At 34.2% G+C, this 12,862-nt stretch overlaps 2 protein-coding genes across 2 annotated transcripts in view; one reads left to right on the forward strand and one right to left on the reverse strand.

Annotated features, from left to right (window-relative positions):
* The window catches only part of LOC135846771 (aminomethyltransferase, mitochondrial-like), a 4,469-nt gene extending 2,416 nt beyond the window's left edge, over window positions 1–2,053 (reverse strand). The window contains exon 1 of the mRNA XM_065366052.1: window positions 2,036–2,053. Within this exon, the coding sequence (XP_065222124.1) occupies window positions 2,036–2,053 (18 nt within the window). The remainder of the gene's footprint in view (window positions 1–2,035) is intronic.
* The window catches only part of LOC135849164 (uncharacterized), a 6,898-nt gene extending 3,814 nt beyond the window's left edge, over window positions 1–3,084 (forward strand). The window contains exons 4-5 of the mRNA XM_065369439.1: window positions 2,239–2,469; window positions 2,768–3,084. Of these exons, the coding sequence (XP_065225511.1) occupies window positions 2,239–2,469; window positions 2,768–2,900 (364 nt within the window). The 3' untranslated portion in view covers window positions 2,901–3,084. The remainder of the gene's footprint in view (window positions 1–2,238; window positions 2,470–2,767) is intronic.
* Window positions 3,085–12,862: the final 9,778 nt, after the last annotated feature.

Genomic DNA, 12,862 nt, shown 5'->3' on the forward strand with positions numbered 1-12,862 from the left:
CGAATGAAATAACGAGTTTTTTTTTGTAAATTAGTTATTATGAATTAAATAAAAGATAGACTTCGTCCTTTATCCACGAGATTCTGCTCACTACATAAACTCCATCAAGTGGTATTTTTGTCATAGACACATTTTTATGGACTCGAATCCGATTTTAGTTACTTAGGTATCTGTCGAATTATTGCCTATACATCATTAGTGACCAAGAAACTTATTCAATCTTTGAACAGAGGTATACATAAGATACAATAAAATTATGTATAATACATACAGCAGATATAAGTATCGCATGAAAATGCTCATAAAACACATTTTAAATGGCATAAAAAAAAAACCGATGAGATGTTTGTTGTTGAGAAATTTAACGCACTTTGAAAGAACGTAATCCAGAAACGGACTGGAAAAATAGAATAATTTCAAAATTGTTTTTGAAATATTTACTCGTATTGTTTTAATGGAATAATAGGTACTCTCGCCGCCCCTTCCCACATATCGTGAAGAAATCCACTAGCAGTAGCAATGGCATGAAAATAGTAAGTATAAATTTTGGAATAAATCTAGATAGGAAAAAAAAAAGGAAAGGGAAGTACGTAATTGAAAAATGTGGTTTATACTCTACTCGTTTATTTCCGACATCACGAATCTATTCATGGTGATATTCAGCAATTTTTTGAAATCCTTGACGGATTTTTTGTTACATACATTTTTGGAAAAATTGCCATAAGTAGGTGGGTATGCTAAATCAAAATTCAGCTCGTCTATGTGACGGTTTTTATCGACTTCGATGCAAATTTTTGAAATTCTTTTTTGTCGATTCCAATCCGAATTTCTCCTACGACTTAAAAAAGAAAAGAAAAATGTCTGGTTTGCGAACGCGTCAACAGAAAAAGCTTGAATTTAGTTTTCACCCTATTTCTGATCTCCCAAATTGGATTGATGTTTATTTCAAACTATACTGGAACCACCAGCTGATTTTCAGACTTCCAGTTTTGGAAAAATTGCCAATTGCCATAAAATGAGCGAAATTTGCGTTCAGCTGCTAAAAACTCAAACATATGTATGTACTTACCATATTTATGAAACTTTTGATCAATTTGAGTGCCAATATTTAAAATTAATTATTATGTAAGCTCAAGTTTAAATTTTTCTCCAGCGAGTGACTGATTTTTGAAAAGAAAATTTGAATAGGTTCTCTACTCAATTTCTTTATTTATGCTCTATTCTTGACCCTTCAAATCGATTGATGACGATTTCGAGGTGTTCTGAAGCCTCCTGCGGATTTTTGAATTTTTGAGTTTCGAAAAACTGGTCGTAAAAAGTGTCCAAGACATTGACTAATATGATTTTGCATCCCTTTGAGCAGTTCTGAAGTCCCAGCAGATTTTTGGAAATGAAAATCCCAACAATTTGCACAAAATTTCACGCAATTTAGTTCCTGCTAAATATTTGGTATATTTTTGAAAATTAAAAAAAAAAAAATTATTTGAAAGTTTTTCTTGGGAAACTGCCAAGCTGTGTTTTAGGGCATTCAATTTTTCCTTTGTGGGGCTATACAACATTTCAGAAGAAATACATTGTCGTTGTGTATACTTTATTCACTTTCCTTATACCATTGAAGTACCTACATATATTCGCTCGCTCCCTCCCCCCGCATTATTTGTTTGTGTAGTGTAAAGGTAGAGATACGAGATCGTAGAGTTGTAAATTAAACTATCTGAAAACTCGATTTAATTTTTCACTGCTTAGTTTTACTAACAAATAATTCTCAATTTTCGTTCAATTTTTTTCGACAATGTGCAGACGTTAGTTCTATTAATAGCCTAGATTCGGGTATGAATGACAAGAAATCATACACGATTGTACGAAACAACGTCACCTCTTACCAGAAGAAGGCAAGGAAAAAATAATTATGATTCAATAGGTACATAGTTTATTAATATACTTATTATGGTGGGAGATATACGTAGGTATGTTGACTTGCGTATAAATATAAAGTCAACGTTACCAAAACCCATATTCTGTTTTTAAAAATTACATTGTCTAGTAAAATCATGTCAACTTATATTTTGACGTTGTCAGTTTTTCTGTATTTGGTCATAATATCAAGGTTACTGTGCCAAGCCACACCAATTTTAACACCACATCAGCATACTGAACTCGAAGGGTACAGGATATCTATCTGTAAAGAATACGCCTATTCCAATTTCTAATTTTTCTAATAATTGATTTGATTTTCAGTGACGAGTTTTGCGATCGAAGCAGCGAAACTCTGAAAGCAATATGCGTTCAAGCGGCAAAAAATGAAAAAATCAAAGGGTATGACACGAAACCATTGAAAAATCTTTCTTGCAAAAAAGGCAATAATGCGAAAGTGCTACTGGACCCTGGCAATGGAGAAGCTTGGGAATTGGTGCAGGATGCATTACTTGAATGCATATTCAAGATGCCAGCAGACCAGTTCATACCACAGTATGTATTTGTGTTTAAATACAAACCTTCTTAAAAGTTGAAATAAAAGAACCCAGATAAAAATGCTGGATTTATTTATGGATAAGAAAAAAAAACTTTTTTTTAATGTTGAAAGAAGTAGGTATACATACATAATGAAAATTTGAGATTCAGAATGTACTTATAGCTCAAAAATATGATTTTAAAATCACGAATACCTAAGTACATATATTGCAAAATATGCACAAAATACTTAGGTATAGTAGAAAAAATGGATGAAAAATGCAAAAGAATATAATCTTTTTGATATTTAACACAGACCATACACTGTTGATCGAATTTTTGGAAGAGGACGAAATAAATATGATGCATTTCGATATGAATGGAGTCAAGAGAAAAGTAATTATGTAGCCACCGGATTGTACAAAAATTTGTTAAAAGGATTGGTTTGAAGATTACAAATCAGAGTACCTATACCTATACCTATACCCAAATGAGTATACCCCTGTATGGATTACGGGTACGTAAATACATGAATTTTCATGGATCATTTTACCTATCGTGCTATAGTTTCTTTGAAATAAATTAGGTACTCTTGTTTTTGTTTTATGTACCAGTAAGTACCTACCTAAATAAAGTTACGTTAAAAAAATGTTGTGTTACCCATGATTATTGATTAGGTACCTGTGTTTTTCCACCTCAGAAACAACTAAGTACGGGATAATTAAAATTAATAGATGTCGGTATCCTGTTCCAACCTAACTTCCATTTAATCACTAAAATTCATCAAATTGCGTGATGATATTGCAAGAAACTACCTATAAGTAACAATAGCCAACAGAATGCATGCTTAATTTGTAAAATATGACTTCGCGATTCATGATTTGACTCAATTTTGAAGAGATTCGCTGGGTTTGACTATTCGAAGTGATTCGAATCGCAAATATTGATTATACAATTCGTGATTCGAATCAATTTTTGCGCGATTCTGTCCACTCCTGGCTACAGTAAGTCGGTTTCTAGGATTTGTATTCAGTGAACTGCGAACTGCCTCAAAATGCTCTTTTTTTATCATTTTGCTTGAGCTTAATTTTTCAAAACCTGAATTCTGGTCTCGAAATAATTCTAAAAAAAAATGGTTCAAAAATAATTTTAGTTGAAATATTAATTGAATTTTTTGCGGAATTTTAACGCACTTCGTTAGGGACAGACTGCTATTTCGAAATTCACCTGTATCCAGAAAATCGTGACCCATCATTTTAGGGTTCAAAATTCTCTAGATTCTCGAAAATGATTTTTGTCGAAATATTTGAATATCTCACAAAATTTTAACCTGGCTGCGTTGGTATGCTGCATGATATTTTTTCAAAAATTTCCAGAAAACCGTGACCTAATTTCTTAGAGGTTGAAATTCTTAAAATTATATTCAAAAATTATTTTCATAAAAGTAGATATTTGAATTTTTTGCGAAATTTTAACCCATTTTGATGCTTGCATGGCACATTTTCAAAATCCAAGAAAAGTAATTACTCAAATTTAGGACTCGACATTTTTGATAATTGCTCAAGAACGTTTTTCGTTGAGATATTTGAAGTTTTTGGCGAAATTTTTATACTCGAAAGTGCTGGAAGGGATGACTGTGCCTTAGGTCTATTGTGCAAATCTGAGCCTGGAATGAACTCCTTTATATGCTATGAATACATATTTTTTGCGCATCTGACATCTTGATAAATGACGCCAGCATAGCCATTTTTATGACGAATTTGCCCAAAAATCACACCAAAATTTGCAGTTGTTTGGCTCCACCTCCTGTTTTTTCTGATATTTTGGACCCAGCGACCCACATTCACCAAAATCTCCCTAAATTTTTTGTGCCGGAAATGTTCCAGCCAAATTCGATTTCCGAAACACTTTTTGTCAGTTGGACTGCAGACTAGTTAGGTACTACCTAGGTATACTAGTAGCCTGACAAGGATGATGATTTGGCTTGGAGTGGGTATTTTGAAAGCAAATAGTGGTAGTTGGTCTTTATGGTTTTCCAGCTTCATGACGATATTTTTATATCTACACTATAATTCTACTCTTAGCCCACCAAAGGGTGCAAAATTGCAATTTTTGTTTAAAAATTTCTAGCTTTGGCTGTTGTTGAGTATCAGAAAAAGGATTTGAGATTAATTTATGAAACTTTCATTGAGTACAAACGCTCTAGAGGGTGTCCAATAAAAACACCGATCAAAGTTATAGAAACTGAAGTTTATTTTAAGCCCTTCCAGAGCGATTTGAAATTTCTGGAGAAATCTAAAAAATTGCTCGAGGCTTCAGAATTGTCCAAAATTAGTAAGTAGGTATGTACCTGGTTATCGATGTGATTTGGGTTAGTTGAAATTGAAAGATGAAAAAATGATTTACACTGGTTTGTATTGGCAGGTAGATATATCTATACTCGTACAGGCGCGTAGCCAAGGGGGGGCGAAGGGGGCCATGGCCCCCCCTTGCGAGCAAAAATTTGAAAGAAAACATGCAAAAATGGACGTTTTTTTGTTGTTTGGATCCATTTTTTCTAAAAGTTTTCGCTCTTGCTTCGCTCGAGCAGTAATTTTGCCTTCATTTTCATGAAATCACCACACATCACAACAGGTTTCCAGAAAATTACCCCTCATATCGATTTTTCATGCCTAAAACCTGGTTTTGCCCCCTCCTTGAGAAAATCCTGGCTACGTCACTGTACTCGTATCCATGAAATTTTTAAGAAATCGCAAAAATCAAACATTGAAATGAAGCAATTTGAAATTTGTTTTTTTTTTTTGTGGGCGAATTTTTTTCTATTGGCTAATACAATATTTCTATAATTAGGTATCGTATGTTCACATGTTGCATTCGAAATTGTGCAGAAAATACGAGTTAATTTAGTTTAGGTATGTATAGGTAGACATTAATCAAAGGAGAGGGTAATGCGAAAATTTGATAAAAATATATTAAAAAATAAACTCGAACACTTCGAGTAACTCAATATCTTGCACTATTTTGCTAATGTAAAAATTGAGTGTAATGCTTCGTAAAATTTTACGTCGTTGAGCGAGAAAAAAACTTTGATTTAAAAATTTTTTGAATGGGTAACAGCTTGCGTTAGAACGAATAGAAACAAGTCGTAAATCTGAACAAATTCGGTTCGTTTATTTTAGCGTGTCATAAATAAACGTTAAATTTCAAGAAGAATTACTAAATGTACAGGTAGTAGACATCGAATGTGAATTTTTGCAAAAAGTATCAACGCAATACTTCTTCAATATCGAAAAATTTTGTTATCCCGAGAAAAAATTGTTCGTTGTTGCCTGCGGTTGTTCTGTAATTAGTTCAGTTGCGACGTAGACAATGCGTTACATTCTACGAAATCACTTCTCCATTTTTTCGCTTTGGATTTTAATACTGTTGTATTATTATAATACCATTGGATCGTGTAGAGCAGACGAAGTTTTGTATTATGAAGACCATGAAAAATTTGAAGGGTAAGTAAGTTTTTCGCTGAGATTACAATAATAATGTACTGTAGATGAAAGTGTGGAGCATGTTTTTCAGCGATGGAGGAAAAAGGGAGTTATGAACCACGCAGGGGAATACTTCTCGTGTCTGTCCCAGCAGCAGCTCCAATCGCAGTACTCATTTCCACCCTCTTTCCACTACCTACCTATTTCTTACGATCTCATTCACTTATTAACAGCATAAAGAGAACATTGATTGAATAAAAATTCAAAAAACATTATAGTAAAATTTTTGGCTTAAAATTCTGAACGTAGTACTATTTGGAAAAGTTAAATCCAACCGTTTGAATACGATATGTAATGGGAGAAGGAGAGCATTAAACATTTTCCTCAAAATCATGAAATTGAGTACCAATTATTAGAAAGTAAGGTACGAGTATGTTACTCAATAATCATGTTCCTGATTTTCTGAATCGTTCATTCGCTCGTTTTGATTCCGCTCGACTTTCGATTTGAAAATTAGTAGTTACCTACTTACATACAGACGCAAGTTATGATTTGTGAATGGTTCTGGTTCCGTTGATTCCTAATTTGCATCTTGTTTGATTTTCCAGGGAAATATTTTGCGATAGACAGGATCCTGAAGCAGCAAATTTCTTTGCACGGATGTGTATAAAACTGGCAACAAAAGATCTGATCACAAATTACAATGAAGAAAAGTTAAGACAAAATGCTACTGCTTGCCAGGATGGCACGTTATTTTTGTTGTCAAAAAAGGATAACCAGTGGAAACAGGTTCCCGAAAAAATATTACGTTGCCAGTTCATTATTGGTCGAGATCGTGATCCTATTGTAAAAGGTTTCGGTAGAGGAGAAGGACAAAACGATGCTATGCTATATCGTCGGCTAAGTGCGGAAAGGTGCCTCGTGAAATTCGTTACTTGATACCTGTGTAAAACTGCCTTTCCACACTGAGCGCCATCTATCAGTCCAAGTTCAAATCTAAAGGCATCTTAGGTGATGGGAAGGGTGCCTTGAGGTAACATAACTTTTGGTTTGAACATTTGGACTGATAGATGGTGCTCAGAGTGGAAAGACCGTTTTACACAGGTGTCAAGTAACGAATTTCACGAGGCACCTTTCCGCACTAAGCCGACGATATGTACCCAACAACTCGGGCCTTTGGGATCCTGAATCAACTCGTCCCGGTTATTTGTTAGATGTATAACGTTTTCCAAAAAAAAAATTATTCTGAGCAACAATTAATAATATTTTTGTTAGTTTGTTGTGAATTTTTTTTCATTATTAAATTGCTTACTCATTTATTACCAATAAAAAAAAAAAACAAATGTTTTACCATTTTTTCTGAAAAACTTACTGAGACCATACCATTTTTGGAATCCCTTGCTTTCCTTTTGAGCGAATAAGTAACTGGGCTAAAATTCACGCCCATACTAATATGTATACGAAGTACCTACTACCTACATCTTTTTACAATTTTATAGAAATTAAAAATTTCCATTGCGATGTTAGAAGTACTTATCTATCAGTAAAACATGGATGAAAATTTTCCACTATTGAAAAAAATGTACCTATTCCTACCTATTTAAATTAAATTCCATTGCAGCCTTTATTTTTCTTCTGTTAAGTACATTTGTAGGTAAATCACGGATATTGCGATTGCGAAACAATCTACTAATGAGAATGGTGTATGGGTAATTAAACTACTAATCTACTTTTCTATGTTTCTCGATATTTTTGAAACAGTCGACAATTGCGCTTGATTATAAGGAAGTGGTTACGTTACCCAAGCGGTAGCCCAACCTAAATTGTTATTACTTTACTTATAGGTACTTAGACTTACGCAGAGATAGATGTGAAAGTGATCGAGACCTTGCAACTTCACTTTCTATATCTAAAACGTGGTCGAAACTTGGCGAAGAGAGGTTGGTTGTACCAAAGCGTGTAAATTTCGACTTACCTATGCTCTGTATATGAAATGTGTTTCGGTGATTTTGTGTACTTACTGTTAACCAAACCAGATGACCATTACGTTTAAAGGCATTGATTATGACTGAGTAAGCTGCAGTGCTTTAGGGGAAACAATAAATTGAATAAAATGTTATTTAAGAGGTACTTATCTACTTACGATTGAAAATTTAATCGTTACTTACTCATCAGTTCTGAGAAAAATGATAGATAGATGACTGTTTTTTTCTTCCGAGTAAGTAAATCAAACGATTGTGATAGAGATCAAGAATATTCAAGTAGGTAGGTTTTTTCAACGGTTTATAACAAGTTGATTGACTTCGGTGTCCTCCCCAACTCTCTCTTTCAAAGATCTACGCGGTGTGAGCTTCCATTTGAACAAAGGCCACATTTTTCGAAAAGAGTATGGTCTAAAAACTCCATAATCAAAATTTCAGTTGTCCAAATTGATTTTTTGATTTTTGGCGAACCAATTTTTGAAAACCCCAAATTGACTGTTTTTGGTTATTTGTGTTTTTTTTGAAAAATATAAGTAAATATTTATTCAGTAAACGTGATAAAAATTATCACTCCCTCGAATCGAATTTTACCATGTGTTCATTCTGGATCTGGAGCCTCCACTACGATTTTCAGTTTGTTCAAATTTTTTGAATGTGTTTGCCGGGAAATCAGTCCAAATATGGATAAACTCGTTAATAGATCGAGAGTAAGCCACAATTCAATTTTTAGCTGCCCAAATTGAATTCCGCGGTTTTTGGAGAGTTCTCAATTCGCAATGGAGGTTCCAGAATGGCCGGAAATGGTAAAATTAAGTTTGAAGGAGTTGATACCACATAATTTCAGGACCAATTTTTTTATTTTTTCAAAATAAATATCGAGGTTCTAAGTACATAGTAGGTATACATAATTATTTCAAAAAAAAAAAAAAAAAATGATTCGTCGAAAATGGTCAATCTTGGGTACCTCTTTAAAAATTGGTGAAAGATCAGGAATCAATTTGAGCAGCTGAAATTTTAGTCATGAGGGTTCCAGACCATTCTCTTTCCAAAAACCATGTCACCGTTTAAATTGGAGATGGACACTTCGAGTGATTCTCTGGTAATAGATTTGACATAGAATTATAATAAGTATTTCACATTTTGAACCTACAGATTCCTTCAACTAACCAAAGGTACCTACTGAAGATGCCTTGCGACTTTCATCAAATCACTCAATTTTTTAACAACATTTTGAGAAGTATTTTTCAATTACAAAGAACAAAAAGATAAGGACTGAATCGATTAAAAAAATCAGTTTCATTCCATAAAAGTTATAAAAATTCGAACATTTTGAATAACCTAATTTGTAGAATATACACTCGAAACGATAAAATATAAAGAGTAGGAAAGCTCAAGCTATCTTTAATAACGGCCAAAATGAGCAAGAATACCTTTGCAAAATTATGTACCTACCTAATTCAAAATAATTTTTTTTTATTTTGGGAGTTGAATTGAAGAAATTATTCCCATTTTTTTTTACATTTGCTCAAAAAAATTATGTTTCATATTAGGTACCTATAAAAAGTCCAAAAATCGTCTTTAGGCTGAAACAGCTCTTTTTGAAACTTTGAGATTTTCTAGAATTTGTCAAGAATCCAAAAATGAACTTTGTACTTCAAATTTTGATTTCTGAAGTTTAAGACATGCTATTTCGATGTTACTTGGCTTATTTAGTTCAATTTGTAGAGTTTGAGCTTAAAAGGTTCCACTTTCAGAATCTTGTGATTTGGATGGATATTTACATAATTTTATGTTGAAAGAAATCGACAGAAAAAAGTATGTAAATGAATAAGAATCGTATCCCTGTTCATCAACAAGCTGATTAAAATTTTTTTTAAATTGGCAGATTTAGTTTTTTGATGTGACTCTCCCACACAGATTAGTAGTCGGGGAGCCCGCATAAAGATCTATTGCACCCCCCCCCCCTCGTCGATCCTCCGGGACAACTTTTTTCTTAAAGGGGGAGTCCTAATGTTAGACTGTATCAGTGGCGAAGCGTCCATGGAAGCAAGGGAAGCAATGCTTCCCTTTAAATTTTCCGAGTTGTAGAAAATTAAATTAATTAAAAAATATCAGTACAAATTGACAATAAAATATGAAAAAATATTTTAAAACAATCAAGAATACTATCTTGTTTAAATGTCATCCGATGCACCTTTTCTATTACCTACAAAACTCATAAATCTGTGTGTTGGAAGCAAACTGTACATTGCTTCCAAAAAACCAGTTTTAAGGGAAAAACGAATCATGTTTGCCATCTTTAACGCGTGCGTTAGAGCGTCGAACGGTGATTCTTTGGAAGCAAGTCGCTAGTTGCTTCTAGTTGTTTGCTAATTCTTATTTACGGTTCTGCATTTTATGCGCACGCGCGTGTTTATAGCTCTGATCTAAAAATTAGGCTATGGAAGTTTAAGTACTCTATTTTTTGAAAATTTTCACTGCAACTTTGCTTCCCTACCAGTAAAACTCACGCCTCGCCACTGGACTGTATACAAGCACTAATGTGATAGGATAGAGGATGAGAAATATTCCTCAGCGAGTGAAAGATTACCAGTAGCCTTATATGGCTCTTTGTAACATCAAGAAGGAACCATTTACACTTACCCCTTGCTAGCTCGCGGGTACCACTTTAGTGTCGGATACGTCAACATAATTAAACCAACCAATGTATTAATTAGGCTCACTTTCGTGAAATAATAACACATTTGTTAGTTACTCCAGTGTAATTGTTGAAATCAAATTAGATTCTCTTAAATATAAGGTTTTCTCAAATATACAAATTCACCAATATAGCGTAATTAAAACAGGGACACTATGCTCGACTGCCTAATCACGTTCAAGTTCACCAATGAAGATACAAATTCACCAATCCCTAATAAGGGCAAACAGAGTAGAAAATACACGTTCAAACGATTAAGTCGAAGGAAAGCGGACTAAATGCTCAAGTCCAACGATTTATATGTACTTAGATCACCTAAGTACGGGTCTGTATTAAACTCACGTTATCTACCACAACGGACAAACAAGAAGTGATTTCGAGATCAAACCTAGTTCTAAAGTTATACCTAAAAGTTCTGGAATCGATCTCGAAAGCTGATAGGCTACCTCTACTTTTACCAAAAGATGGGGAAAATATTAATAACCAATAATTTCGAATTCGCGAGTACCTACATCTTACCTTAATAAATCAAACGATCCCTAAGCTGTCAAGACCTAAAGGATGGAATAACCAAGTCCTATAGGATCTTCACCAACTTAAGAATCATTAAGAGATGCACTGAGAGGACAGAGAGGCCATAATGCCACCTTACACTAAGGAACATTTCTAGCCCTTGTCCCCCCCACCAAAAAGTGGCCCTACTTACAAAATAGTGGCCATTTTGATTGACAGGTCAGCCGAAATCGCAGATTTTGCATTCCAACATAAGACTTGCATGAAATTCTTTAAACCTACAAAGGTATATCAAAAGATCAGAGAAAAATTTATCACCTGTCAATTTCAAGTGCTAAAGTGCCTTTGTCGATTTTTGGTGAATTTTTGAAAATCAAATTTAGGCCAAAACTGAGTATAAAACAAATCTAAATTTTACCAAATTGACCTAGAAAGCTGAAATTTAGGATATACCCTATTTTCGACACGTCAAATCGACTGGAAACGGTTTCAAACCGTTTTGAGCAGTTCTGGAGCCTCCAGCAGATTTTTGAAACTCGAAAATTTCCCAAAATTTCATCAAATGGAGATGGAAAGTCGAAATTTATTCTGCGAACTAATTTCAATACGCTACAAAGTCGGCTGCAGGTAGATTTCAAGCCGTTTTGGAGTCTCCAGCGACTTTTTGAAAATTACTGAAGTGTTCGCCAGATTTTCTAAACTTGAAATTTTCACAACATTTTATCCAAATGGAGTTGGCAAGCTGAAATTTACTTCGCAAACTAATTTATATGGTATACGATATGAAGTCGACTGCATGGTGGTTTCAAACGGTTTTAAAGCTCCCAGCTACTTTTTGGAAATTTCAATTTTCCAAAAAACGCTGTAATAACCTTTCAAAAAGTCGCTGAAAGTTCCAAAACGACTCTAAACCCACCAGCAGTCGACTTTGTAGTGTATTGAAATTAGTTTGCAGAATGAATTTCGGCTTTCCATCTCCATTTGATGTTTTGTGGGAATTTCGTGTTTCAAAAGTCTACTGGAGGCTCCAGAACTACTCAAAACGGTTTGAAACCGTTTCCAATCGATTTGGCGTGTCGAAAACAGGGTATATCCCAAATTTCAGCTTTCTAGGTCAATTTGGTCAGATTTTGATTTTTTCCTTCATTTTTGGCCTAAATTTGATTTTCAAAAATTCACCAAAAATCGAAAAAGGCAGTTTAGCTCTTGAAATTTTGACAGGTGATGAAGTTTTGCCTGATCTTTCGATCTACCTTCGTACAGTTTAAAAAATTTCGTGTAAGTCCTATGTTGGAACACCAAATCTGCGATTTCAGCTGACCTGTCAATCAAAATGGCCGCCATTTTGTAAGTAGGGCCACTTTTTTTTTGAGGACAAGGGCTAGAAATGTTCCTTAGGACTCCCCTTTTAAGAAAAAAGTTGTCCCGGAGGATCGACCGGGGGGGGGGGGGGTGCAATAGATCCTTAAGCGGGTTCCACGACTATAGGGTTGGCAGTGATAGGTACTAGGGTATAGTACAACGCTCGAAATTCGATTAAGGAGTCTACTGTCTAAATACTCAAAGATTAATCTAATCATTAATGATTTACAGATCAGCGATCAATTTCAATTTCTCCAAGAAGTAAACATAAATCATCTCACAAATTAGATAAATGCCTCGAGTATGTAAGTTATATCTGCACGTCAAGTAGTCGTAACAAGTTACCTACTCCATAATTATCCAATTATAACGGT

Source organism: Planococcus citri, chromosome 5 (assembly GCF_950023065.1).
Source record: "Planococcus citri chromosome 5, ihPlaCitr1.1, whole genome shotgun sequence".
NCBI classification, from domain to species: Eukaryota; Metazoa; Arthropoda; class Insecta; order Hemiptera; family Pseudococcidae; genus Planococcus; species Planococcus citri.